Source organism: Geotrypetes seraphini, chromosome 14, assembly GCF_902459505.1.
Source record: "Geotrypetes seraphini chromosome 14, aGeoSer1.1, whole genome shotgun sequence".
In the NCBI taxonomy this organism is placed as follows: domain Eukaryota; kingdom Metazoa; phylum Chordata; class Amphibia; order Gymnophiona; family Dermophiidae; genus Geotrypetes; species Geotrypetes seraphini.
In genome coordinates this window covers 16,736,058-16,763,933 of record NC_047097.1, presented here as the reverse complement: position 1 = coordinate 16,763,933, position 27,876 = coordinate 16,736,058, and the positions used below count along the sequence as shown (strand labels likewise).

At 44.3% G+C, this 27,876-nt stretch overlaps 1 protein-coding gene across 1 annotated transcript in view; it reads right to left on the bottom strand.

Annotated features, from left to right (window-relative positions):
- MYO5A (myosin VA) overlaps nt 1-18,891 on the bottom strand; it is a 247,546-nt gene extending 228,655 nt beyond the window's left edge. The window contains 1 exon segment of the mRNA XM_033920300.1: nt 18,616-18,891. Coding sequence (XP_033776191.1) covers nt 18,616-18,642 — 27 coding nt within the window. The 5' untranslated portion in view covers nt 18,643-18,891.
- Between the last annotated feature and the right edge of the window lie 8,985 nt (nt 18,892-27,876).

The window sequence follows — 27,876 nt, the reverse complement described above, 5'->3', positions numbered from 1 at the left end:
ACCATAAAGACCCTCGGTTTCTACTGCAGCCTGAAGCGCTAAATGCTCCAAAGCTGCTCCAACGCTCATAGGAACGCTCTCTCTCTTCCCCTGCATTGTACCCTGCGTCAAATCTCTCTATTTCCTTCCATGCAGCATCTCTCCCTTCCTTCCCTCCATTATCATGTGCAACATTTCTTTCTCGCTCTCCCTGCTCTCCACCCTATGTCCAACATTTCTCCCTCTCTCTTCTCCATGCATGACTCTCTCATTTCCACCATATGCAGAATTTCTCCCTCTCATCCCTTGTTTCATCTCTCCCTTCCTCTCCTCCACGCCAACAATTCTTCCTCTCTTCCCTCATGTGCAGCATCTTTCCTCCCCCCATCCCTATGAGCAGCAGCTTTCCTCCCCTCCCTCCCATCCCCCTGTCCAGTAGCTTTCCATCCCTCCTTCCCATCCCTCTGCCGCAGCACTGATGACATCATCAATGATGCAGCAGAGGGAAGGCCCCAGCGGGGCAGGCTGTGAAGCAGCCTGTTCAGAGCGATGCCGCTGCTGCTTTAGAAAGCTTCAAAGGTATGTCAGGTCTCACCGAGGTTGGGGAGGGTGTTGATCACTGAATCGGTGAATCTGATTTTCTGGGACAAAAAATCGATTTCTGTTTGGAAAATATTTAATATCAACTGATGAAAGGCCTGAGTAAATGTTTTGAATCTATTTAATCTGGATCAATATAAGCAAATGTTTTCCTTTGTGGAGCTCATAAATTATCTTCCGCCTCAACTGTTTTATGTCGTCTGAGGATGATTTGACTAAATTGAAATGAATTGTGAATGCTTATCTTAGCCTTTTGATGTTGTTGTTTCTGCAAATCATCAATTGCATTGATCTTTGTAAACTGAAAGTCACCTTGATCTATTTTTGATATAAGTGATGAATAAATGTGAGATGTAATGTAAGGTAATTTTGCGAAGATCACAAGGCATGGCAGTGGGATTTGTACAGGGTTTTCCTGATTGTCATTACTTTCTTTCGAGACAGGTACACTTGATAAATTTTCAGGAGCATGCCCTGTGTCCACAACTATTTCCATATTTATTCGTTTGTTCAATTTTCGTCCCATTATTAAAGATCGTAAGATCAGTTCGGAAAAAAATTTCAAACTATAGGCCAATAGCAAATCTTCCTTTCATGGCAAAATTGACAGAAAAGATTGTTTTCAATCAAATCTCTGAGTTTATAGAAAAAAACAACGTTCTTCATCCGAACCAAACAGGATTCCGACAACATCATAATACTGAGCATTCACTGATTGGAATGACTTCTTCAATACATTACTTTTTGGACCATCACCAATCGGTTTTATTAATTTCTATCGACCTTTCTGCTGCCTTTGACACCATAGATCACCATCTTCTATTAGACAGACTTCACTCAATCGGCATTACCGACCAAGTTTTATCTTGGTTTGAATCCTACTTTACTGATCGTACATCCACTGTTACAATTAATAATTCAAATTCTAAAGTATCATTAACATCTCAAGGTATTCCCCAAGGATCCATTCTTTCTCCCTTACTTTTCAATATCTTTCTTGCACCCTTGATGATTGTCTGCCAATCTATAGGTTTTCACGTATTCGCATACGCTGATGATATTCAACTTTTGCACCCTTTGGATCCCAACAACTCTTTGGATATCACAACAATCAACAATAAACTTGAACAAATCCATCAATGGTTAGATATAAATAGGTTGGCTCTTAATATTGAAAAGACAAAAACGATGCTTTTCCCATGGAAAGAAACTCCTAAACTTATTGCCCCTATCTCTATAAAAAATATTCCCTTGCAATTAGTTAATACCATTAAAATCCTAGGAGTTATATTTGATAGTAAATTAACTTTTCATGAACACATCAGTAGTATCGTCAAATCATCATTCTATAGACTCCGTCAAATTCGCTCCCTTTCACAGTATCTTTGTTCTAAATCATTAAATATCCTTATCCATTCCTTAGTAATCTCTAAAATCGATTACTGCAATGCCCTTTTTAAAGGGATTGCACAAAATGAAATAAAACGGCTTCAAATCATACAAAATACTTCCATTAAACTTATAACAAAGAAAAAAAAATTTGACCACGTAACACCACTTCTCAAAAACGCTCACTGGCTTCCGGTATCGCATAGAATAACGTATAAAATATGCCTACTCACCTTTAAAGTAATGCTTTTCAAAACACCTGCATTTATTTTTAAATCATTGATCCCTTACTCCACAAACAGAATATTGCGGTCAAACGAACAGCATTTACTGACAATTCCATCTCTAAAGATCATTAATACCAGAAGACAATTTATCTTCTCAGTTACTGCCCCACAAATCTGGAACTCTCTACCAATTTACTTAAGACAGGGGTGTCCAATGTCGGTCCTCGAGGGCCGCAATCCAGTCGGGTTTTCAGGATTTCCCCAATGAATATGCATGAGATCTATATACATGCACTGCTTTCAATGCATATTCATTGGGGAAATCCCAAAAACCCGACTGGATTGTGGCCCTCAAGGACCGACATTGGACACCCCTGACTTAAGAGAAGAACACAATATTGATAAATTCAAGACCAATTTAAAAACATTCCTTTTCAAAGACGCTTTTGATTAATACGTCTTACCCTGAATTCATTAATGCTGTATTTGACCATTCATTTTAATTCCCAACCTTGTGTTTTTGCCTGACCTCCTTTTCTATAATATTTTGTAGTTCAAATTCCCTTTTCCTTTTACTCGTGTTTTGTTAAGTTTGACATAGTCTAGTTTATTTTAATGTTATGTTTAAATTAATGCTTTTTTTTTTTAATATTGTAATTTTAATTGTTTCTGTTCATCGCTTTGAAGTAAGATTAAGCGATTAATCAAAAATTTTAATAAACTTGAAACTTGAACCGTTCTCCCCAGGGGAGCTCAGAAGGGTTTACATGAATTTATTCAGGTACTCAAGCATTTTCCCCTGTTTGTCCTGGTGGGTTCACAATCTATCTAACATACCTGGGGCAATGGGGGGATTAAGTGACTTGCCCAAGGTCACAAGGAGCAGCATGGGTTTGAACCCACAACCTCAGGGTGCTGAGGCTGTAGCTTTAACCACTGCGACACCCACTCCCTAAACTGTATCGTTCCCTCGGGTTTTTGCATGAACGAGCTTGCAATTCTTAGATGACAAATTTCAGACCATTCTTCAAGCCTTGCAAAGAGTCATGTTATTCACGCCATCGGAGGTGTCTACTGTCTACTCTATTGCAGATTTTGGTTATCATCCGCAACGAGGCAAATCTTCTGAAAGCTTGCAATCATGATGAGAATTTAGATAAACCCCCCTCAAAAAAAAAAAATAATCAAAAAGACCGGGTGTACTTACTGAAGATCACACAGTTCTGCTTTCCCCTCTCACAACATAAATGTGCCGCTTGTTTTTCCACTACTGCAAAGCCAGTGAACAAAAGAGAGAAGCAGCTTGGTAGTGGACTCCCTGAAATGTACTGAACAAGCAGAATCCCTATCTTCAAAGATTTTCATGGGTTCTTAATAACCTAGTAAAAAAATGATGGCAGATTAAGACCTGCACGGTCCATCCAGTCTGCCCAACAGTCACATTCATTATCAAATCGTTATTGAACCAACATCCAATAGCATAATTACAACATTTTATTTGAACATGCAGACTAGATAGAAAAATTAAGGCAGATAAAAACCCTATGGCCTATGTTTCCATAGGTGAACTGTGTATATAAGGTGACAGTCACATCCTACTTAATACAAGGCCCTCTTTCTTTCTCTTGTCAGAGGAAACAGAAAAAACCTGGGTGGAGGGATATTATTACTGCAGTAATCCTACTGGGACCTAAAGTTTTTGCAGCAGCCATAGAGACTCTGCATAGCTGAGCGCCTGGCGTCTGCTGCCTCTCTCTCTCTAGCACCCCCATAGGCAGGTTTTTTCTAAGCATGTGTGCAGGCATGTTAGTCTCTTTTTCACGGATCCTATTTTGTACCCTTATTAGCCTAAAAATAAAACCAAACCAAAACTGGAGGACACATCTAAAGAGGCAGAAAAGCAAAGTTGTGCCCTCTTTAAGAAGAGGCCTACAGTTATCTCATGAGTGCTAGCTGAAGGGGTACAACTGAAGGGGCACTGCTAGAGGGTGACGTTTATTGGATGCGTTCTGAAAATGAAAGGCTAGACTAGCGTTTCAGAGCTGGCATGACACAGAGTCAGCACTGCACCGAAGACAGCAAAGAAACAGATACCAATGTTAAACACAGCTCAGGATGGCAGGTTGAAGACAGTATTTCAAAAGGTCACAGAGACAACACACACAGGCTCAGGTCCCCTTACAACAAGGCTGTGAGCAGTTTTCACAGTGCTGATGTGTGATGTGCCGAGCATACCATAGCCAATTCTTTTTTAGTTCACAGATCTGACAGGAACACTAGTCCCAGGTTTAAAAAAAAAACAAATTAGCACCTGTGTTACCTACCAATGGGGGTAAGAAAGGGTCAATGTGAATTGCTTGTTTACCATTTCCAAAAATACTAGGACTAGGGGGCATATGATGAAGCTACAAACAAGCCAGAGAAAATATTTATTTACCCAACATGTAATTAAATTCTGGAATTCGTTGCTGGAGAATGTGGTGAAATCATTTAGCGTAGCAGGGTTTTAAAAAGGTTTGGATGGCTTGGGGAAATTAAAATTTCTGTCAAACTAGATTTGGTTATGTTTTCTCTTACTGTAATCTTTTGTAAACCGCATCAAACTAATGGTTATGCGGTCTAGAAATCCAATGTAACATAACATAACAAATCCATTGCTTATGCCTACGATAGGCAGCATAAAATCTGTTTTACTCCTTGGGATCTTTCCAGGTACCTGTGGCCACTGTTGGAAACAGGATACTGGGCTTAATGGACCTTCGATCTGTCCCAGCATGTTCTTATATTGATCACTACTGTAGACAGAACCTGTAGAGGCTTAAACATTTATCTTTGCGCATAAGTAAGTAGGTTTTAGAATGGATATAGGACCCAATATGAGTAGTATTTGTATGTAAATATATAGAATGAGTGTATTAACCATCGCAGAAACACTCAAACTCTGTTTTGTAGAACCATTACAGCTCATGTATTTATTTAAAATATTTTGAACCCACTTAAAACCTAAGCAATTAAAAAATACAAACATACAAATAAACAAAACAATCTAAAATGCACATTATTAGTATCTCAGCCTACTGAATTAAAAGCCTCAAGAAACAAAGTTGTTTTCAAACCTTCTTATGTACTGTAACACCATTACAGAAGTTCACGTAAACCGCTCTGAATTGAAACCCTAGTCATTAGAAGCGGGTATAGAAGCTTTCAATAAACAATCTTTTCACAACGTGCAGATAATTCTAACACATACGGCATAATAGCCCCATGATAAAAAAGGAACCAAACAAACACAGAAAAGAAGACCTTCACAAGTATCAAATGACAAGCAGAAAAGCAAGGTCCAATAGAGGAAGGAAAAATCCAAGGAGTCAAGCCCTGGGGATAATAATCTTGGTTTACTGCAGATGGAAAATCCAAAAGGTGGTCAACATTTGTACAATACAATTGTACGACACGACAGTGAATGCAACTGTTGGGTAAATTGGATGGACCAACATTATTGTTGTTGTAGTATACTTGGATTCCTGACTTAGGCATCGTTGCAGAAACATGACCCCTTGTCGAGTCATGTAGGTTTATCATACAAGTGTTGAACTTCTTTTAGACTTTCCATCTATAGCAAATAAAGAGGGAACCCAAAACATGATACTTGGAAAATTCTCAGTAGATATATGGGTAACACTACTGCAAAACTGAAATTGTATTTATTTATTTAAAAAATTTATATACCGTATACTACCCATTACCAAACATTATATCTTCAAGGGCCTAGTAATAACATACAGGTCTCTACACAACATGGCACCCTGCTACGTATCAACCAAACTTCCTCCATACCTCCCCAACAGACCACTCCACTTCCAGGAGGAAACACATTTGCAAATAACCCCCTGGTCGTGCCCTCCAGTTCCAGAGTGTCAGAGGCCGTTCCTATTCCCATTTCCTACCAAGTTATTGGAATCAATTGCCTTCTCACTTCAGATCCCTCAAAGGGCTTCTGAACGTTAAGAAAGCAATAAAAACTTACTTCTTCCCATAAATTGAGTCACTCTCTTCAAACCATACATATTCTAATGTGTGCTTAACTGGATCCACTCTGGTTGTTAAGTGAAGATGGAAATAACCGTGTTAACTTAAAGACCAAATTGCTAACATTACTGTGCAAATGTAAATTCATAATTCATTTATGCTTTATGTAAGTCAACCTTGTTACCTGTTCCGAGCTTGTTGGAGAAGACAGGAAATAAATAAACAAATAAATCCTATACGAGCTCCCGATGCAGGTGATCGAGGCAAACAGCGTGCAAGAATTTAAGAGCAAAAGGGATGCCCATGTGGGATCCCTTAGCCAAGGGAACCTGTCACCAGGAGTGGGATCCCTAGGATAGTAGACTTGGGGGTGGGTCAGTAGAGTGGGCAGACCTGATGGGCTATGGCCCTTATCTGCCGTCATCTTCTATGTTTCTATATTACATAACAACAGTCAAACATTAGATACATACATTTATTTATTTATTTATTTAGTCCATCCTCCCAAAGGAGCCCAGAACAGGTTACAAGAGTCCATTCACAGTATAAGCAGGACAAACTTTGATGGGAAAAACAAACCTGGTGTACATCGAGGTATAAATTTCAGCTTTTACAGTATAGTCATACCATACAGATTTGGAGATATAGACTTAGGGCTCCTTCTACTAAGGTGCGCTAGCTGAAAAATTACCGCCTGCTTAAAAGGAGGCGGTAGCGGCTAGCACACACGGCATTTTAGCGCGCGCTAAAACCGCTAGCACACCTTTGTAAAAGGAGCCCTTAGTGGACATAGGGCGTTTCAAATTGCAGCATTTTCCGAAAAGCCATAGCCTATGGTGGTTTAAATTACATCATTTTCCGTATGGACATGTTCAATACATAAAATCTTTGCCATAAGATCCAGAGCATTTGCAGGTAATTACGTCACACAGTATCTCGTCACAAGAAAGCATTTACAAACAATTGCGTTTTCACCATTTTCTTGAAGCCCAACCATATTGCGCATCGGCGCAGAGTTCCTGACAAGACATTCCAAAGCTGTACACACACCCCTGACAACATAGCATCTCGTATCCTTGATTGAGAAATTGTCATCCTACCTCCCAAACATAGTTTCATCCTATTTTCCGATCTCAAACTCGTTCTGGGTTGATAAAATCTCAAAAAAATCCTTGCAAAACAATTGGAGACGCATGGTACAATATCTGATGTATTATCGACAACATTTTAAAATGCACTCTTTGCTGGATTGGCAACCAGTGCAACTGTTTTAGCACCGGAAATCTCAGTCCCTATTACACATTCTACATCTGGCTGGTATTCAATACTTCTAGTATTTCCAAAACTCACACTTCTCAAGTTGTTGTTCTACCAGTCACTGGTGCCATCAGCCTAGCATGTCATAGAGCTAGGTTCATCTATAAGTAATTCTTTTTTAAATTTATTTCTATAAATTATCAGTTCCTTGACAATTAAAGCTGCCCGTATGAAGATGCGAAGGCATGAAGTTGGTTCAGAAGCTTGCAACTTGGCCTAAGGCCTTAGTCTTCATTCCTAAAAGGGCCACCAAAAGGCTAGATTTTCAGGATATCCCTAATGAATATGCATGAGAGAGATTTACATGCCTACTAGTCCTACTACTAGGTTCAAAGAAGAGAGACCAAGATGGTAAAGGGAATTGAACTCCTCTCATATGAGGAAAGACTAAAACGGTTAGGGCTCTTCAGCTTGGAAAAGAGACGGCTGAGGGGAGATAGGATTGAAGTCTACAAAATCCTGAGTGGAGTAGAACGGGTACAAAATTACAAAGACTAGGGGAACACTTGAAGTTACAAGGAAATACTTTTACAGGAGAAAATTTTTTTTCACTCGAAGAATAGTTAAGCTCTGGAATGCGTTGCCAGAGGATGTGGTAAGAGCGGATAGCTGGTTTTAAGAAAGGTTTGGACAAGTTCCTGGAGGAAAAGTCCATAGGCTGTTATTGAGAAAGACATGGGGAAGCCACTGCTTGTCCTGTATCGGTAGCATGGAATACTGCTACTCCTTGGGTTTTGGCCAGTTACTAGTGACCTGGATTGGCCACTGTGAGAACAGGCTACTGGGCTTGATGGACCATTGGTCTCTCCCATGCATATTCATTAAGAGTTTTCTGAAAACTTGGCCTGTCAGCAGCTCTTGAAGGCAGAGGATAACAAAGGCCTAAAGAGAAGATGAAGAACCCAATCATTTTTTTAAAGAATGAGCAGGAATGGGGTGGGACACAGAGGCCATGGCCCTACCGATACCAGCATCAGCTTGGGGGGGGGGGGGGCTGGAGATTGGTTTCTTTCACCCCTCTAGTCATAAAGTTATTCTACTGCCCAGGATACACATCTTAGGGCAAATCTATAAATAAGGCAGATAAACAAAACAGAGACTTGAAGGTGAGGAGTAGCCTAATGGTACAGCTGCTGTCTCAGCACCCTGAGGTTGTGGGATCAAATCCCAGCACTGTTCCTTGTGACCGTGGTGGGCAAGTCACTTGCCCCTGGTACAAAATAAGTACCTGTATATATGTAAACCATTTTGAATGTGTAACCACAAAAAGGCAGTAAACAAGTCCCTTCCCTTTCCCCTAATCCATCTGTTTTATTATCTGAAATAAAGCCAATTGACCACCACAGCCCCCCCCAAAAAAAAAAAAAAAAACCCCAAAAAAACTAACAGCAACAAAAAACAAACAAGTCAGTTGTATAGGGTGTTTGGCACCGATATATCTACTCTCTTGCCATTAAACAGTGTCTCTTATCACAATGACAGGTCTCTCAGTACTCAAGGAGGAAAACAGTTAAGTCTTGAGCTGACAGTCCTTCCTCGTAAACTACAGCCACATTCAATGTTGCATAGCTTCTGATTATCAAAGTCCAAGAGTTAAACTTAGCTTTTAAAATAAGTTACTTATTTTACTCCCTATCACTTTTTCCATATTCTTGGGTCCATGATTCCTTGAACCCCTGCTGGGTCCCCAGAAAACAAGCCCAAAATGAGATCAGAGGACCATAAGATGCTGTGCAGTCTACCATGAAACTCACGAGAAACAGGCCTTTGAAGTCAGGTTTTTTTTTCTGCAGAACGTGGTATGCTATGAAAAAATGTCAAATTGGATATAGCAAAACAAAGTGACCAATTAAGCCTAGGGAATTCTCATCAACCAGGCACCAGATATGCTCTGAATAATCAGACGTATTTTTTAAAGAAAGCTGTACCCAGTGGTACTATTACAAAAGTGCACACAAGGTCATTAGTCAAAATCCTCCTCCTTCTATTAACACAGGTTAGAGAGGGCATGCTAGAAGCATTGCCCAAAGCAGTGGCATAGCTTTTTCAAAAATATTGCTATGGATCTCCCCCCACCACCACCACCGTCTTAAAAATTAAATATCTTAGCTGCCAGAAATCCCAAAGCTGTCGGGAAAGCCCAAGGAGAAAGTGGATGGACCCAGGCGCTGCAAAAGCCACATTCCTGACACAGAGTGACCAGGTTACCCATTCCAGAAGGGAGACTTTTTGGTCAGTTCTGGATTTCTGCCAACCTCATCCTGGTGCATTATGGGACCTGCAGCACTGATTTCAATGAATAGAATCATAAGCTACAAATGCTACACTGCTTTCAGATGTAATTTTAAAACCAGGACTAGCCAAAAAGTTTCCCTTCTGGAATGGGTAACCTGGTCACTCTAGAGCAGTGGTCTCAAACTCAAACCCTTTGCAAGGCCACATTTTGGATTTGTAGGTACTTGGAGGGACGCAGAAAAAATAGTTAATGCCACAGCCTCAAGGAAGGCAAACAAAATGTTGGGCATCATTAAGAAGGGTATCACGACCAGGACGAAGGAAGTCATCCTGCCACTGTATCGTGCAATGGTGTGCTCGCACCTGGAGTACTGTGTCCAGTACTGGTCGCCGTACCTCAAGAAGGACATGGCGGTACTCGAGAGAGTCCAGAGAAGAGCAACTAAGCTAATAAAGGGTATGGAAGACCTCTCATATACTGACAGACTGAAGAAGTTGGGGCTTTTCTCCCTGGAAAAGCGGAGACTTAGAGGAGACATGATAGAAACCTTCAAGATCATGAAGGGCATAGAAAGAGTAGACAGGGACAGATTTTTCAAATTATGGGGAACCACAAGTACAAGGGGGCACTCACAGAAATTGAAAGGGGAGAAGTTTAGAACAAACGCTAGGAAGTTCTTTTTCACCCAGAGGGTGGTGGATACATGGAACGCGCTACCGGAGGATGTGATAAGCAGGAGCACGCTACAGGGCTTCAAAGAAGGTTTGGATAGGTACCTGGAAGACACAGGGATTGAGGGGTACAGATAGGAGTAGAGGTAGGTTATTGGGATAAGATTAGAGGATTAGAGGCAGTTACAAAATTACTTAGGGACACTGATCAGGCAATTAGGCCTGATGGGCCGCCGCGGGAGCGGACTGCTGGGCAAGATGGACCTCTGGTCTGACTCAGTGGAGGCAACTTCTTATGTTCTTATTAAAGAATGACAATTTTGCATGAGGTAAAACTCTATAATTTATAAATCTTTCCTTTTTCTACAGAACCTCATCGTTAAAGTTTAAAATCTTTCCTTTCTCAAAACTGACACGTTTCAATCATCATATTGAAAATAAAATCATTTTCCCTACCTTTGTTGTCTGATGACTTTATTTTTCTGTGCTTTTAACTACGCTTCCTGGGCCTTCTTATCCAATGATTGTTTTTCTCTCCTTCTTCACTTTCTGCCTTGCATCCATCTTTTGTCAATACAATGAAACCAACTAGCTCAATAGTGTTCTCTAGACTCTATTTGGCAATAACACAGTAGAACATATATAGAGTCCAAATTGACTAAGTACAGCTTTGCTTGACTTATAGACCTCAGTAGTGCCACCCGTATGCCACTAGACTTTTGGATCATACAGCATTCAGGCACCCATGGTCGTCATCGATCTCAATAGATATGTGTTATAAATATTTTACTTTAATAATTAAATAAATAGAAATACTCATCTTCATCTATGCGGGTGGGGGTTGGCACTCCAAGGAAATCCTCCTTAAATCAAGCGGCTCATGCTCCCCGCATTCACAGATTTAACCGATTAAACCCTTCGCACCTTGTCCCGAGGCCGCACGCTCCGCTCAGGCTGGTCAACCGAGGTCGAGGGCAAGGTTGGGGTCGAGGCCGAAGCCACCCCGGGGGCCGAAGTCGAGGGTACCGAGACCGAGGCTGCTGAAGCCGGGGCAGACAAGGCCGAAGCCGGCTGTAGGTGCGCGAGGGCACCGGACAGCTCCGAGGCAATGAGCGCACGGAGTAAGTCCTGAAAAACGGGAACCCCCATCATAGCCGGTAGATCCAGGGCCGGCGGGTGCTCCCTCGAGGGCGACCTCAGTCTCGAGTATTCCCGCGGGGCACCCGACTTCGACGCTCGGGGCGGGGCCGAGGACGACCCACCCGCCCCCGTCGATGAGCCCGAGGATGGCTTCTTCGAGACTGAAACAGAAGAAGGAAGTTAGGACTTACCCACAGTCGACTTCGGGGTCGAGGACGCAGGCTTCGACGAAGCGGGCTGTCGGGGCGAGGTCGAGGGAATCGAGGCCGAGGTCAAGGCCGGGGCCGAAGCCGAGGCTGACGTCGAGGCCTTCCCCGCCGCGGGGTCCACAGCAAAGAGCTCTGCCATTCGAGCGCGACGGCGGCGGAGAGCTCTCGGCTGAAAAGTAGAGCACCGAGTGCAGGAGTTGGTCGGGTGCTCAGGACCCAGACAAAGCAAGCACCACCGGTGGGGATCGGTGATCGAAAGTAACCGATCGCACTGGATGCACTTTTTAAAGCCCATCAAGAGACGGGACATGAACTCAAAAAACAGCCGGGAACAAACGAGGTCCCGCGGCCGCGGCTACCGGGAGCCCCCGGAGCCGAACGAAAAGACCTTTTTTTTTTTTTTTTTTGACGAAAACTTAACACACGAACAAATAAAAAAACAAATCAAGCACAGCGACCGAGAAAAAAACACTCAGCCGCGGTGTCAGAAGGCAAAACGAAGAGAGCACAATTTCCACAGGGCTTCTGGCTCCGCGGAAAAAACTGAACTGAAGACCACGAGGTGGGGATGCGCCCTCTAGTGGGCAAGAAGGCATGCACATGCGTGGTGCAGCATAGCAAACTTGAAACTTCAATCAAGTTTGCTTGAAAAGCTGTCCGCGCTGGGGCTCCGTAGATGACGTCACCCACATGTGAGAATATCATGCCTGCTTGTCCTGGGATAACAAACAGTATTCTCCTTCATAGAGGTCAGTCTCATAATACCTTCTGACCTCAATGCCCTCTTTGGTTTATACACCTCCCACTAATTTTATAGTTATTTATGTCTAAGAAATGTAACTAGGGAACATTGCAGTTAGGTACCTTTTAATCCTCATCCTCAAAACCCAGAAACAATGTGACGCGCATGTACAGTGCATACTTGTGAGACCACAAGGCATCCTAGAAAGCAGAAACAACATGACGTGTTTGTACACGACATCCAAGAGAGCAGAAACATTGACACATGTACCGTGCATACTTGTGAGACCATGAGGCATTTGAGAGAGAGCAGAAACAACGTGACAGTATATTAATATAAACCAAAAGTTTTAGGCTTGACTGAAATTTCAACTCAATTTTGATAAGACGCACCCCATATTTTAAGCATATTTTGAGGGGAAAAAAGTGCATCCAATACACCGGCAAACAAGATAATTCATTTGCAGAATTTGTTGCCCGAGGATATGGTCTAAGCAGTAAGCAGAGATGGATTTAAGAAGAGTTTAGACAAGTTCCTAGAGGAAAAGTTAAACTCTATGAGCCAAGCTGGCTCAGAAAACCTCAGCTTATCCCTGTCAATATTGTTAAAACACACGCGGACTATGTGGAATTGCAGGAAGACCTTAAAAAGACAGAAGACTGAGCATCCAAATGGCGGATGAAATTTACTGTGAACAAATGTAAAGTGATGCACACTGGGCAGAATAATCCAAATCTTAGTACTTGATGTTACGATTCCACATTAGGAGTCGGCACCCAAGAAAAAATATCTAGGTGTAATCGTGGAAAATATATTGAACTCTTCTGCTCAGTGTAAGGCAGCTGGCAAAAAAGCAAACAAGATGCCAGGAATTATTAGAAAATAAGACCAAGAATATTACAATGCCTCTGTATTGCTCCATGGTGCAATCTCGTCTTGAGTACTGTGTGTAATTCTGGTCAAATTATGGGGGGGGGGGAGGGGGGTTGGAAGGAGGAAAATAAATATTGATGGTGACACATAATAAGTAACCTTATTCTTCATTTATATTACGGTATATATTATGCTGTTATTAATTGTAAGGAATCTGAAATTCTTGAATGATATATAAGTTACTTGTGCGATAGTGCAATATATGTAATATCTAATGTTCTTTTATTTGTTCGGCACTGTTTTTGGTTTAAAAATCAATCAAGATATATGAAAATTAAAGTTAAAACTGGGACAACCAGAATTAAGGAAATGGAAATCCTCTCGTATGATGAGGAAAGACCCAAAAGATTAAGGGCTCCTTTTACTAAGCCGCGTTAGAGCTTTAAGGCACAGAATAGCACGCGCTACACCTTAACGCCAGCATTGAGCTGGTGTTAGTTCTAGAAACGTAGCCCGAGGTTAATTTCCTGCGTGCGCTAAAAACGCTAGCGTACCTTAGTAAAAGGAGCCCTAAGAGGCAGATAAGATTGAGGTCTACAAAATCCCGAGCGAAGGAAAATGGGTAAAAACCTAAATCAATTATTTTTATTCTTTCAAAAGGTACAAATACAAGGTGACACTCCATGAAATTACATAGCAACCAGGGTGGATAAAAATGAAGGATTTTTTTTTTTTTTTTAATTAACGAAATCAGATTTTTTTTAAAAATTAGACTGGATTGTTTTAAATAAAGGGGTCCTTTTACTAAGGCGTGCTAGCCGTTATAGACTTTGAACACCCTTCCTAATGTTTTTTCCTTTCGTGTTTCTCTCTTTTTAAAATGATTAATATTGTAACCTGAATTCCTCTTCCCTTCCATCCAGTTGAGTCTGTTGGTCTGTAGGTCAAACCCTCTTTTTTGGGGGGATTTATTATTATTACCTTGTATCCTAACATATGTTCAAATTTGGATTTTATTGTACAGTGGTGCCTCACACAACGAACTTAATTCGTTCCAGGAGCAAGTTTGTTATGCGAAAAGTTTGTTATGTGAAACGCGTTTTCCCATAACAATACATGTTAAAAAAAATAATTCGTTCTGCAGCATAAAATATGCTAAGATGACATAAAAAAAGATAAATTTTTTGTTATTATTTTTATTTAGATACATCTAAAAACATAATTGTTTTTTAAAACAACACACTTTTTAAATTTAAAGACAGACTAAGTAGAGTCTAATTTTACAGTGAGAGAGGGCAGAGTCTCAGCGGCAAAAACTGGGACTTAACTGTTCATTTACATCCTTTAATTTACATTTGGTGCACTGACTTGCTGCCCTTTCTATTGTCTCCCATTGGAAAAAAACAGTCATTCCTTTGCATTTCTTTTGTGTAGCATCTCAAAGGCTACCCTGACACCCCAGTGTATGTTTGAGAAAACATCATGTTTAGCTGCTGTTTGGCTCCTGGAGCCCAAAACAGAGAGACAGACTTGACTCCCTTGTAACCATATAGTATCTCAAGTACAGGGCAGCTTTAATGCAGAAGTGTAAGCATGCATCGGATACAAAAGAACGCAAGAGCAAAGCTTAACAAATTGCCAGATGCATGAAAGAAAAGTCAATTTAATAAGGTCAGTTGGTTTCTGTACAACAATGTTTTTTGTTTTTTTCTAGCATCGGGGAAGCGGCGAGAGTAGCTCCGCCCCCCCCCCCAACGCATCAGCAGTAGGCGCCGGGCCCCTGCGAGCCGACGGTCCGCCACTGCACAGGGAGCCAGGCGGAGAGAGGGCAGTTAAGCGCAGTGCCTGCGCGGAAGGATGCAGCTCGGGCGACTTCGTTGTGTGAAACGAAGTTCGTTGTGGGAAGCAAGACCTGAAGTTCGTTGTGCGCAGCGTTCGCTGTGCGAGGCGTCCGTTATGCGAGGCACCACTGTAATTCGCTTAATATTTTATTTGTTATTATTATTTTGTATTTTAACGTATGTTCAAATTTGGATTTTAATGTAAATCGCTTAGTATTTTATGTATAAGCGATTCATCAAATTTCGAAGAAACTTGAAACTTGAAATATGTTAGCGTTTAGCGCACACTAATATTTAGTGCATGTTAAAACGGCTAGCATGCCTTAGTAAAAGGACCCCAAAATGCTTTTTTTGAGGAAAACTTTACCTAAAGAACTAACCCCCTCTTTTACAAAAGCTGGCAGCGTGGGCCGGCGCGGTAAATGCGCCACATCCATAGGAATTGAATGGGTGTTGGCGCATTTGCTGTGTGCTACTCAGGTTCAGGCTTTGTAAAAAGGGGCCTATTCATCACGAAATAAGGATTCGCTTTTAATTTTGTAGCATGAGGCTGTATAGTCATGCAATGTTTACATTTTTTGGTATATGAATTCCATTAACCCATTCATAACATCACGGGCAATTTTTCTACCCAGAAGATATTATCATAGACGTTTGGTTCTGCATTTCTCAACACTATGAATTTGTGTCTGCAGAGGTAACAGGCTTCTTCATAGCAAAATTCTTTCTGCAGCAAACCACAATTTAAATCAAGTCTTTTTGAATCAAATCCACTCTGCATAGCATAACTTTCAAAACAACAGAAAAAAATATTAATTCACTCAACAAATAGTTTCACTCTGGAGTTCATTGCCAGAGATGTGGTTAACAGCAGTTAATGTATCTAGGTTTAAAAAAAAAAAAGTTTGAACAAGTTCCTGGAGGAAAAGTTCATAGTTTGCTATAGAGACAGACATGGGGGAAGCTGCTATTTTTATCCCAGGGGATGGTAGCACTGAATCTTGCTACTCTTTGGGATTCTGCCTAGTACCCGTGACCTGGACTGGCTCTATTGGAAGCAGAATACTGACCCAGTATGGCTATTCCTATGTTTTTTTTTATCAATGGCTCTATCCCTTTGAATCCTGCCAGCCACGTGTGATGGACTGGCCACGGTCTGAGACAAGACTTAATGGACCTCTGCCCTGACCCAGTATGATCCATCTAATGTTCTAAGATGCTTTCAATCTCTTCACTAGCAAAGCCCAAACCCTGATGCTCTTTTCCTTCAAATCAAAAATGGAAGAATGGAAATGAAAGAAGGAATTTCATTCTTTCATCAGAACTAGAAGACAAAACATGGAACTTGATCACCAATCACTGACTTAAGAGCCTCAAAACACTGGACCCTGGTTAATTAAAAACAGCACAAAGCAAGTCAAATTAATTAGTACTGGGGATGAAAACACCAACCAGGCCTCACCAAGATCTAGCTAAAAGCTTTTCTTTTTTTTTTTAACATTGTTTGTCTCCTTTTCTTGCTTTATTCTCCCATCTCTCTTTTAGTTGTCTCATCATTTTCTTCAATTCTTTCTTCTCCTTTTGTCCCTCTACCTAACCTTTGTCTCACGCCACACTCACCTTCTTCTCTTAACCCAGGGGTGTCAAAGTCCCTCCTTGAGGGCCGCAATCCTGTAGGGTTTTCAGTATTTCCCTAATGAATATGCATGAGATCTATTTGTATGCACTGCTTTCATTGTATGCTAATAGATCTCATGCATATTCATTGGGGGAAATCCTGAAAACCTGATTGGAATACGGCCCTCGAGAAGGGACTTTGACACCCCTGTCTTAACCCAACCATGTTGAACCCGGCCCTCCACCTTCTCTCCCCCTTAGGGTATAGTGAGGCCCAAGACCAGAGCTTCCCACACTGTAGGTCAGAGCCCCAAGTGGGGTCCCAAAACCCACATTTACACATGCATCTAGTCTGCCCATCTGCAGTAACCATTATCTAGTCCTCGCTCTAAGAGATCTCAGGTGGGTACGACCTGGTGGACTCACCATAGATGTATTCTTCTGCGCCTCCAGGGGGAGGGTTATTTTATTTTTCATTTTATTATTTATATACTCCTATCAAGGTTATCTAAGCAGTTTACATACAGTTTTATTTGGTAGTGATTGTGGGGTCACAATCAAATCCCCAAAAGATTGATAAGCACTGCTCAACACTTATCGTCAATCTAACCAGATCTTATAGTGCTGGAGAGGAGTTCACTATGGCACAGGACAACCCCAAAGTACAAGATCCTGAGTGATCACTATTGGCTACTAGCTCTGACTGCCCCCTCACTATCTTTTTCCCAGGATCTGGAGCTTTACATCACTTCTTAACCACCTCAGCTATTTCCTTCCTCACCCCCACTCTACTCCTCTGTCACAGAAGGGGGGAGAGAGAAGAAGACAGCAAAAGAGAGAAGAGAGCAGAAGCAGAAGGGGCAGCCAGGTGGGAAGTGAGCAGAAAGGAGCACCAGAGCAAGAATGAGGGAGAGGAAGAAAGGGCAAAAGGGAAGAGCAGACACACATGGGAAGGGCTAGGAGAAAGGACATTCAAGGAAATAAAAAAAGTGGAGTGGCATACAGGAATTACAGTAGTGACAGGGAGGCAAAAGGGCAACAGAAGACAGCTGTTCTCAATTGGTGACACACCCAATTGATGTGATTTCCAGGCTACCAGCCATGCCCACACAATGGAGGCAGCCGCATGCAAATCTCTCTCATGTACTGTACAGTCATACTGAACAGGCTGAAAACCAGAGCAGAGGGGTGTCTCCGGAGGCCTGGGTGAATTGGTGCCACAGTGGGGGGGGGGGGAGAAAGTCGCGGCACAGGATTCAGTCCATTCCCGGCCTTGTGGACGAGCCGCGCCAGCCTCTGACACAAGGCTGAGGTTCTATTAATAACCGCTGCACATTCCGCCTGATGAGCCGCAGATGACACGTCCGGGACTCAGCAAGGCGATCAAAGGACCCCCCCCCCCTCCTCCTTCAAGAAATACTGTTTTCTCCTTCCACTTTCATGTCTGCAAACGGAAACAGTGGCTGCGCCCACAGATGATGGGGGGGGGGGGGGATTGATGCTCAGACGCCAGGGGGACACGTTCGATGCTACCCGGGAGCTCGACTGGCATTAAGGGGGGTTTATTTTTAGCAGGGGGGAGAATGGGAGGGACTCCCTAGACGCCTGTCGGACACCACCCATTGCAGCAGAGCCGAGGCAATTCATTCATCCCACCCTCTGCCGACACCGGCTCGATGTCTCCATCCGCACGCCTCTAGCCCAGAAAAGCGCCGAGGCCGGTCCCCCAGGGGCTGCGCGCTTACCTTGGTATAGAGCTCGGATGCTGCCATGCTGCTGCTGCTGCTGCTCCTCTTCCTGCCCCCGGGACTGCATGAACCTCGCGCAGCTACACCTCACCTCAGATGATCAGAGGGGGAGATCGCTCCGAGCAGGAGGTTTTAACCCAAGGTGGGAAGGATCGCCATGTTACCTGGCCAGATTTCTATTTTGGTGCTCTCTGTGCATTGTGGGTCTGCCGAAGGCCCCCCCCCTCTTCAATGAATGAGCAGCAGCAGCTGGATCGCTGCCTCCCACAGGCTGCAGAGACACCCTCTCCCTCCAGGAGCAAACTGGTAATGCACCCGTGCGGAGAGACCAGCTCGCTAGCGACTCCTTGCGGGAGGAAAGAGAAATGTACCACCATTTTGATTTTAGGGTATTATTCAACCAGTGAAGTCACATTAATAAGCCAAAAACATTCTATTAGTTGTCAGTTTTGTTCTACAACTATTGTATGTACAGAAGCCAAATGAAGTAATAGTAAAAATGGAAGAAATAATTGTTTTGTGGGTAAAGATGACAAAAAGCTTTACATTTGTTTTAGGAACACTCCATGTGTCTTAGAAGAGTTCTGGAAATTCCTGTTCTGATCTGCCTACAACCTGAGGCAGGGGTTCTGGAGACACACCAAGCCAGTCAGGGTTTCTGGATACTCACAATGAGTAAGTATGCATGCAAATCTCATGCATAGGCATTGTGGAGATCTTGAAGACCAGGCCGAGAACCCTTGACTAGAGCTAATGCAGAGATGCCAAGTTGCCCAGTTCCAAACTGAAGAAATTTTGGTCAGTCTGGGTTGTGAACTGACATCTCAAAGCAGTGTGGGATTAGTAGTTCCTGATCCTGCCCATTTAAATCAGTGCTGCATGTACCTTGATGTACTTAGTGGTCAAAAATTAGTACTTTTCCAAATCTCTAGCCTGGAACTGGGTAACTAGGTATGTGTGGTAATGAAGGAGAGACCTGCCATCCATCACTGGGCAAAGAGCATCTTCTAATTATTTTTTGGATAGAAGAATAAATAGACTGCAATTATAGAGCAGGAAGCACTGTTATACCCAAGCTGGCTAGACAGGACCCATAGCTAAAGCTGAAGTTCAGCTAAAGATAGATATATACAATACTCCCCTGAAATTCACAAGGGAATTCCAAGAACACTCATGAATTTCAAAAAACTGCAAATGCGATTTAGGGGCGGAGGCAGGAGAGGGCAGCTGGGGAGGCAGGTACTGAATATAGGGTGCAGGATCATTCTTAGTATTTTCCAACCACCTCTTCTGAGAACTGAAGTCAGGCAACACCAATCAGGAGCTGCTTTGACATGCTAGCTAGCGTGTCAAAGCAGCTCCCGATTGGTGTAGCCTGACTTTAGCTCCCAGAAGAGGTGGTTGGAAAATACTGCAAAAGACTGAGTCCAAGGAGGAAGTGACGTCACCGATGCGAACGGGAGCTTGATCTGTGAGCTCCGTTCGGGCCCGGCGCTTAATTATCGAATTGGCTGTGTAAAACACGTGAAATTACTTTTGCTGGCAGCGGTGTGGAGGGAGCAAGGAGTAGGGACCCCATGGCAACGCGCAAAAAACTTCCGACGGAGAAGACCGGCCAGCGCACGTTGGAGCAGGCGCTGAGCCGGAAGGCACGTGGCGGTGCGGGCCTGGAGACCAGCAGTGGTGAGGTGGCGCAATTGAGTGGGGCTATCGCGGCGGTGGCCAACATGCTGACCGAGCCGGTCCCGGAATGCTTCTCCTCGGACCCGCTTACAAAGGTCGATATGCAGCGCTGGATTTCAGAAGTTAAAGCCGAGATTTCAGCCGTGGCAGTGCAGGTCCGGGAGGCGGAGCAGGAGTTGCGCACGGACCTTGTGGAGGTCGTGGAAATGCGTATGGACAGTTGTGAGGAGACTGTGACCGGAGTGCAGCGCGCCTTGGAAAGTGCTGCTGCGGACCATCAGCTTCTTTTAGACAAGGTGGAAGACCTGAAGAACCGCACCTGGCTTAACAACCTGCAGGTGCAGGGTTTACCTGACCTACCGGAATATAAAGATGTTCGCGCTACCACTACTAACTTGCTTCGCTGGCTGTTACAGAATGACACCCTGGAGCCGGGTCTTGAGCGTGCTCATCGGGCGCTGGGGCCCCACACCTCTGATCAACCTAAAGATATTGTGCTGTGTCTTCAGAGCTTCGTGCTTAAAGAACAGATCTTCCGTAGAGCCCGAGAACTGGGCACAGTGACCTTGGAAGGACATCGGCTGGAGTTTTATCAGGACCTGGCGGCAGGTACGCTCCAGAAGCGCCGGGCATTCCGTGAAGTGACTAAGGCTCTGCAGCGTAGCAACCTGCGCTACCGTTGGACTTATCCGTTTGGAGTGGTCATTACTATCAATGGAGTACATACTAAAGTTGCCACTGTTCGTGAAGCCCAGACCCTACTGCAGCAAGCAGGAATTGAAGTTCCTGAAGAGCCTGCTCCCCCTGTGAGTGCGGTGTCCAGTCAAGTGGGGCTCCCTACCGCCTCTAGATGGCAGCGAGTGGATCGTGGAGTGGGAGGGGAGGCCGTGGAGGTGGACTCTCACTTCAGGCTACTGCTTCCTCCTCGAGTGGTCTCCCTTGATGGCGGGCTGCCAACTTTTGATTTGATGTACATTCCTCCCTCTGCTATCGAGGGGGCTTTTCCTCCTGCTGGGGTTTTATTTACCCTTGGTGACTGTGCTTCTGAGTTATTGTTCTGGTTTGGAGCTTAGGAGGGGACACTTATGGACTGGACATGCTGTGGGGGTGCGGGGTGGTGTGGAGCAGTGGGAGGGGGGTATGGTGGGGAAGTGGGATGGAGGGGGGAGGGGACTTTGTGCTGTGGGGGGATGTTGGGCAGGTGTGCTTGATTCTGGGATTGTAGTGTCTGTTAATTTGATAGTTCATGTTTGGTTGTGGGGTTATGTGACAGGGGCCTCGGGGATTGTTACCTTCCTTGTATGTTGGTGGGAGATCTGTGGACTCTCACATGGGGAAAAGGGGGGTGGAGGGGAGGGGGATACAGGGATGACAATGTTGGGGTAGGGTCTTCATCTACTTGGTGTCCTTTAAAATATGGGGGGGTTTAGGTTGGTCTCTTACAATGTCCGGGGTCTTAATTCTCCCAATAAGAGGAGGGCTTTCTATAGGGAATTGATTCGCTTGAAAGCGGATGTTTGTTTTGTACAGGAAACTCATCTGCTCTCGACCCATGAATATCTAGTTCGAGATTCCCGCTTTCCCCAAACATTTTGGGCCTCTAGGGTGGGCATGTCCAAGAGGGGAGGGGTGGGGATTCTCCTCCATAAGGGGCTTCGGAGCGAAGTACAACGGGTGGTCAGGGACCCTCAGGGAAGGTACATTATGTTGGAACTCCTCATTGAGGGGTGTTTATATTCTCTGGTTAATGTCTATGCCCCCAATGAAGGCCAGGGGGCCTTCTTTCGTGATCTGGTGCCTTGAATTCTCCGGTTCAAGGGGGGGGGGGGCTTTGGTTTTGGGCGGGGATTTTAATCTTACTGTGACTCCTCGTTTGGATAATTCGGGGAGGGCGGATCATTATGGGAGGAGGGAGCGTAAGATGCTGAGGGAGGCGCTGGTTGCTCTGAATGTGGTTGATTGTTGGCGCTGGCTGCATCCTTTGGATAGGGACTACACATATTTTTCTGGGTTGCACTCCACTTACTCTAGAATAGATGTTGTATTTGTGGAGCGGGGGTTGCTCAGTCGGGTTGAGTCGGCGGGGATAGAATCGATTACGTGGTCGGATCATGCTCCTGTTTGAACCAGGTTCCGGGGGCAGGGGGGTAGCTCGGGACAGAAGTTTTGGCGTTTTAATGACAGTCTCCTCGATGATCCGGAGGTTGTAGTACAGATTGAGGGGTGGTTACGGGAGTATTTGGAGCTGAATTTGGAGTGTGGTGCCTCGAAGGAGGCGGTTTGGGAGGGTTTGAAGGCTACCCTTCGGGGCAGATTGATTGCTTTGGCCTCTGCTAGGCAGCGTAAACATAGGGAGGCTGCGGCAGCCTTGTTACATACTATTGGGCGTCTGGAGAGCCTCCATAAACGGCGGCCTTGGGATGTGGTGCTGCGTGGACGCTTGTTCCAGGCGCGCCGTGATCTCCAGGCGTTGGATCTGGAGCGCCTGCGCTTCAATCTGCAGCTACTGCAACAGAGATATTTCGAGTTTTCTAATAAGGCTAGCCAACTAGTAGCTCATCGATTGAAGGTGAGGCAGACGCGCAATCAAATTTTGTCCATTCGGGCGGCTTCAGGAGAGCTGTTGCGTAAAGATGACAATATTCGAGCACGTTTTGTAGAGTTCTACTCACACCTCTATACTCCGGAAGTGACTGGGTCCTCGCCTGATCTCGATAGTTATTTAACTTCGTCGGTGTTGCCTAGGATTGCACTGGCAGATGTGGCCCGGTTGGATCGTCCCCTCACGTTGATTGAGGCTCAGGGAGCTTTGCGCTCCATGAAACTTGGTAAGTCGCCTGGGCTGGATGGCTTTACAGTTCGCTATTATAAGCGGTTTCAGGATTTGTTGTTGCCTCCCCTACTCAGCTTTCTTAACTCTTTGGAGGGTGACAGTGCGCTTCCGTTTTTCATGCGCTTGGCGGGGGTCACAGTGTTGGCTAAGGCGGGGAAGGATCCCCTTCAATGTGCCTCCTATCGACCGATATCTTTGTTGGGGTAGATACGAAGATATTTACACGGGTTTTAGCGGATAGAATGATGAGCTGGATTCCTCGATTGATACATCCTGATCAATCGGGCTTTGTGGTGGGGAGGCAGGTGGGGGATAATACTCGTCGGGTTTATAACCTGTTTGCATCCCTGCCGCCACCCCTAGCCCTCTCGGTCTTTTTGTCGGTTGACGACGAAAAGGCTTTTGATAGGGTTTCCTGGCCTTTTTTGTTTCAGGTTTTAGATTTTGTAGGTTTGGGACCTCGTATGCAGGAATGGATTCGGATCCTCTACACTCGTCCTGTTGGCTGCATTAAAGTGAATGGGGGTTATTCTGATACTTTTTCTCTGGGCCAGGGAACGCGTCAGGGGTGCCCTCTTTCCCCGCTCCTCTTTGCATTGACGGTGGAACCTCTAGCACAGCGGGTGCGGCTGAATCGGGATATCAGGGGGTTCCGGTTCTGGGCAGTACCTATAAGTTGTCTCTGTTTGCGGATGATCTTCTTTTCACGGTGGAGGTTCCCGAGAGTTCCTTGCCGGCTATCTTGAGGGAGCTAGAGGAGTTCGGAAGGGTTTCGGGGTTTTGGGTTAATGTTGGGAAATCTGAGCTGCTTAATGTTAATTTACCCCCGGACAGAGTGAATTTTCTTCGGGCACGGTTTCCGTTTCGTTGGGTTCAGCATTCTATGCATTACCTTGGGGTTTATTTTGGCCTGCCGGGAACGGAGATTTATGACCTTAATTTTCCCCCACTTTTTCGTCATATCCAGCGAGATTTGGCAAGTTGGAAGGATCAATTTTTCTCCTGGTTAGGTAGGGTGGAAATAGTGAAGATGATGATATTGCCTCGTCTTCTGTTCTTATTCCAGGTGTTGCCGCTCTGGGTGAGTAGGCGTACGTTGGAGGGAGTGCAGCGGCACATTTTTTATTTTATTTGGGCCGGTCGGAGGCCTCGAGTGAGTAGGTCGGTCATGTGCTTGGGTCGGGGTGATGGGGGGTTGGCTGTCCCCAATTTGGTGAAATATTATCAGGCTGCTCAGTTGCGAGCTCTGTTGGAGTGGCAAGCGCAAGACCCGAAGCCGTGGGTGGAGCTTGAACAACGCTTATCCGCTGGGGTGCCCCTGTTGCATCGGCCCTGGGTGCCTGGGAGGATACAGCCCGAGCAAGTCTTATCATCAGTAGACACAGCCTTACGGGTCTGGAATATGTCCCGGAGCAGTTTGTTGTTGGGTAGGCGCCATTCTTGGTATACGCCGCTGCGCCATAATGTGGCCTTTGAGCCTGGTTGAGGAAAGGGTGTGTTTGCTAGGTGGGAGTCTCATGGATTGGTGTGTGTGGGTCAACTGTGGGATCCAATATTGGGCAGTATTAGGTCCTTTGCTGAGCTTCAGGACCGTTATGATCTTCTGGCTCGGGATTTGTTTCCCTACTTGCAGGCTGTTCACTAGTTGCGGGCCTCGGGGGCCCTACGGGCGGGTAAGACCCCCTTTGAGTTGTTGTTGGGCCCAACTCTCCGGAAGGGTGCTTTATCTGCTATATATCGGTGCCTTAATGGTCGGGGGGTTCGGCCCTTGCCTTACATGTTAGCTTGGGAAGGGGATTGGGAGTCTGCTATTTCTCTGGATACTTGGGGGGACATTTGGAGGGAAGTTGCTTCGGCGGGCATTGCAGCTTTGTTGGTTGAAAACGGGTATAAAGTTCTATTCCGGTGGTATTATACTCCTCAGGTTCTGGCTCGTTGGCACGGGGGGGCAAGTGCTCTTTGTTGGAGGGGCTGTGGGGAGGTGGGCACCTACCTGCATATGTGGTGGTATTGTGGGCGGGTGAGTGGTTTTTGGACTGAGGTGTTCTCTCAAGTTTCCCGGATTCTCACCTTGCAGGTTCCGGTGGACTGTTTACCTGACTTTCCCCTTTGCGGTGGTAGTGGATTCAACCGCGGGCTATCGATAGAACATTGCCACATACTAAAAGGAAAGGCTTTGTCTGGCTGACTCTCTTATCGTCCGGGCAATTGAAGATGGAGCATTTTCTGACCAGTTCCCATCGGTGTTTGGAGAGGAGCTGCCTGCGTTTACTTCGGAGGAAGGAGCCTACTGAGCTTTTGGGCTTGAAACATCCATGTCTCTTCCGTCTGCTATGCCTCCACCATGTCCAATGTCAGAACTCCGCGATGGCGCTGTGACCATTACCCGAGAGGGGTTGATGCAGTCACAGAGGGAGCCTCATAGGAAAAAGACGCCAAGAATTTGGTCAGCATTGGAGCAGAAGGCATTCGCTCCCCAATGGTGGTGACTCTGGAAGTTTCAAGTTTCAAGTTTATTAGGATTTGATATACCGCTTATCAAGGTTATCTAAGCGGTTTTTACAATCAGGTACTCAAGCATTTTCCCTATCTGTCCTGGTGGGCTCACAATCTATCTAACGTACCTGGGGCTATAGAGGACTGAGTGACTTGCCCAGGGTCACAAGGAGCAGCGCAGGGTTTGAACCCACAACCCCAGGGTGCTGAGGCTGTAGATCCAACCACTGCGCCACACACTCCTCCATCTGGGGTATGCTTCAAAGGCTGGAAGTCACAGTGACCAAATCAACTGCTGGATTTTCTGTGGTGGCAAGTAAGATTGATACTTTAACTTCTTCATTTGAGTCTTTTAAAGCTCAAGCTACCAGCAAATTTGAACAGACGGGTAAGGAAATATCCTCTCTTCAAAACCTAATTGAGAACCTTGTTAAAGATAAACTTTTTATCCAAAGGAAGATCGAACAATCTGAATATTTTAACAGGAGATTAAACCTCAGGCTAATTTTCTAAGATAAGATCTCTTTATTTTTCTTTGCTTCCTTCAGGTACAATTTTGTGGTTTGAGGAAGAAAACTGTTTTCTTCTTTAAGGATATTTCTTTCTCTGTTTTGAGTGTTAATTACCTTATTATCTGTATTTCTTGAACAAGTGGATGTTGAAAAGTAATAAATAAATAATTTTTAAAAAAATCATGCTTGTCTACGTGTTTCACAATTTTATTTTTTTTATAATTGTTTCCACTATTTTGCCTGGCACTTAAGTTAGGCTTATCTGTCTATACCAGTGGTTCTTAACCTGGGTTCGACCAAACCCCAGGGGTTCGGTGAGTCAGTCTTGCGGGTTCGGCGGAGGTCCAAAACACACCTCCGACTCATATAGCGCTTCAGTCATGTTCAATCATCTATCAGTTATTCAGTGATTTTGATCAAGACTGATCGTGTACTCGGTTTCTTGATCTATCAATCAACAGCAGAAGTCACACTGATTTGCAGTAAATTTCATTATTATGTTATTATTATTCAAAATATAGAACTTTTTTTGTTTTCAAAATTGATATTTTTTCCCTCACTGTATACCTATGTTTTGAATTTGTAAAAATCCTATTTTATTTTTCCAATAAAGAAGGGTTCGGTGAACACGCATATGAAACTGGTGGGGTTCAGTACCTCCAACAAGGTTAAGAACCACTGGTCTATACCCAGACCTCCCCTGGTTCCCTTTTAAAAATCAGTGTAAACATTGGCCACGCTCCAATCTTCAGGTACTAGAGATGATTTTAGCAACAGGTTACAGATCACTAACAGCAAATCAGCAATTTCATGCATAAGTTATTTTAGTACCCTGGGATGCATCTGGTCTAGGTGATTTATCACTTATCTTGTCAATTTGGCTTAGTACATCTTCCAGAATCACCAAGATTTTTTTCAGTTCCTTCACATCACTACCCTTGAAAACCATTAACAGTTCAGGTAGATCTTATATTTTCTTCTATAAAGACCAAAGCAAAGAATTCAGTCTCTCCGCTATGACCTTATCCTTCCTGAGCACCCCTTTTGCTCCTTGATCATCCAACAGTCCCACAGCTTCCTTCAAAAGTTTTCGCCTCTTTGGCAAGTTTCTCTTCATATTCTCTCTTAGCTTTCTTTATCAATGCTTTGCATCTAACTTGCCAGTGCTCATGTTGCTTATTTCTTCCAGTACTGCTATCTCCCCCTCATCTTCCTTCGTGAAAACCACTACAAAGAATTAATTAAATCTCTCTACTATGGCCTTGTTATCAGAGTGCCCTTTTTTACACCTTGGTTATCTAGCTATCCAGGTGATTCTTCTGCCAGTTTCTTGCTTCTGTATACCATACCTAAAAGTTTTTTTTATGTGTTTTTGAAAAGATGCGGCAGAGGGATGGGAAGTACTTCTGTAGGGGTGTTTCCTTATTTGCACCTGAAGGTTAGGCCTCTGACATCATCAAGCCTGAACCATCATTTAAGCCTGAACCATTATTTGCAAGAAATCTTTCCAGCATGAACCTTGCAAGAAGAGAAAGAAGAAAACATCTTTGCTGTTTCTGCCTTATGCATTCTGGGTTTGTACCAGAATGGTATTCTAGTCAAGGACATCCATCTATGCCTTCATGCTTAGACTGTGTGAATCTTGGGGGAGTTATACTCCTATGCTGTGCTTATCTCTCGAAAGGCGCCTGTGTCTCCCAGCTTGTACGAGACTTTACATAGAAAGGCTATTCA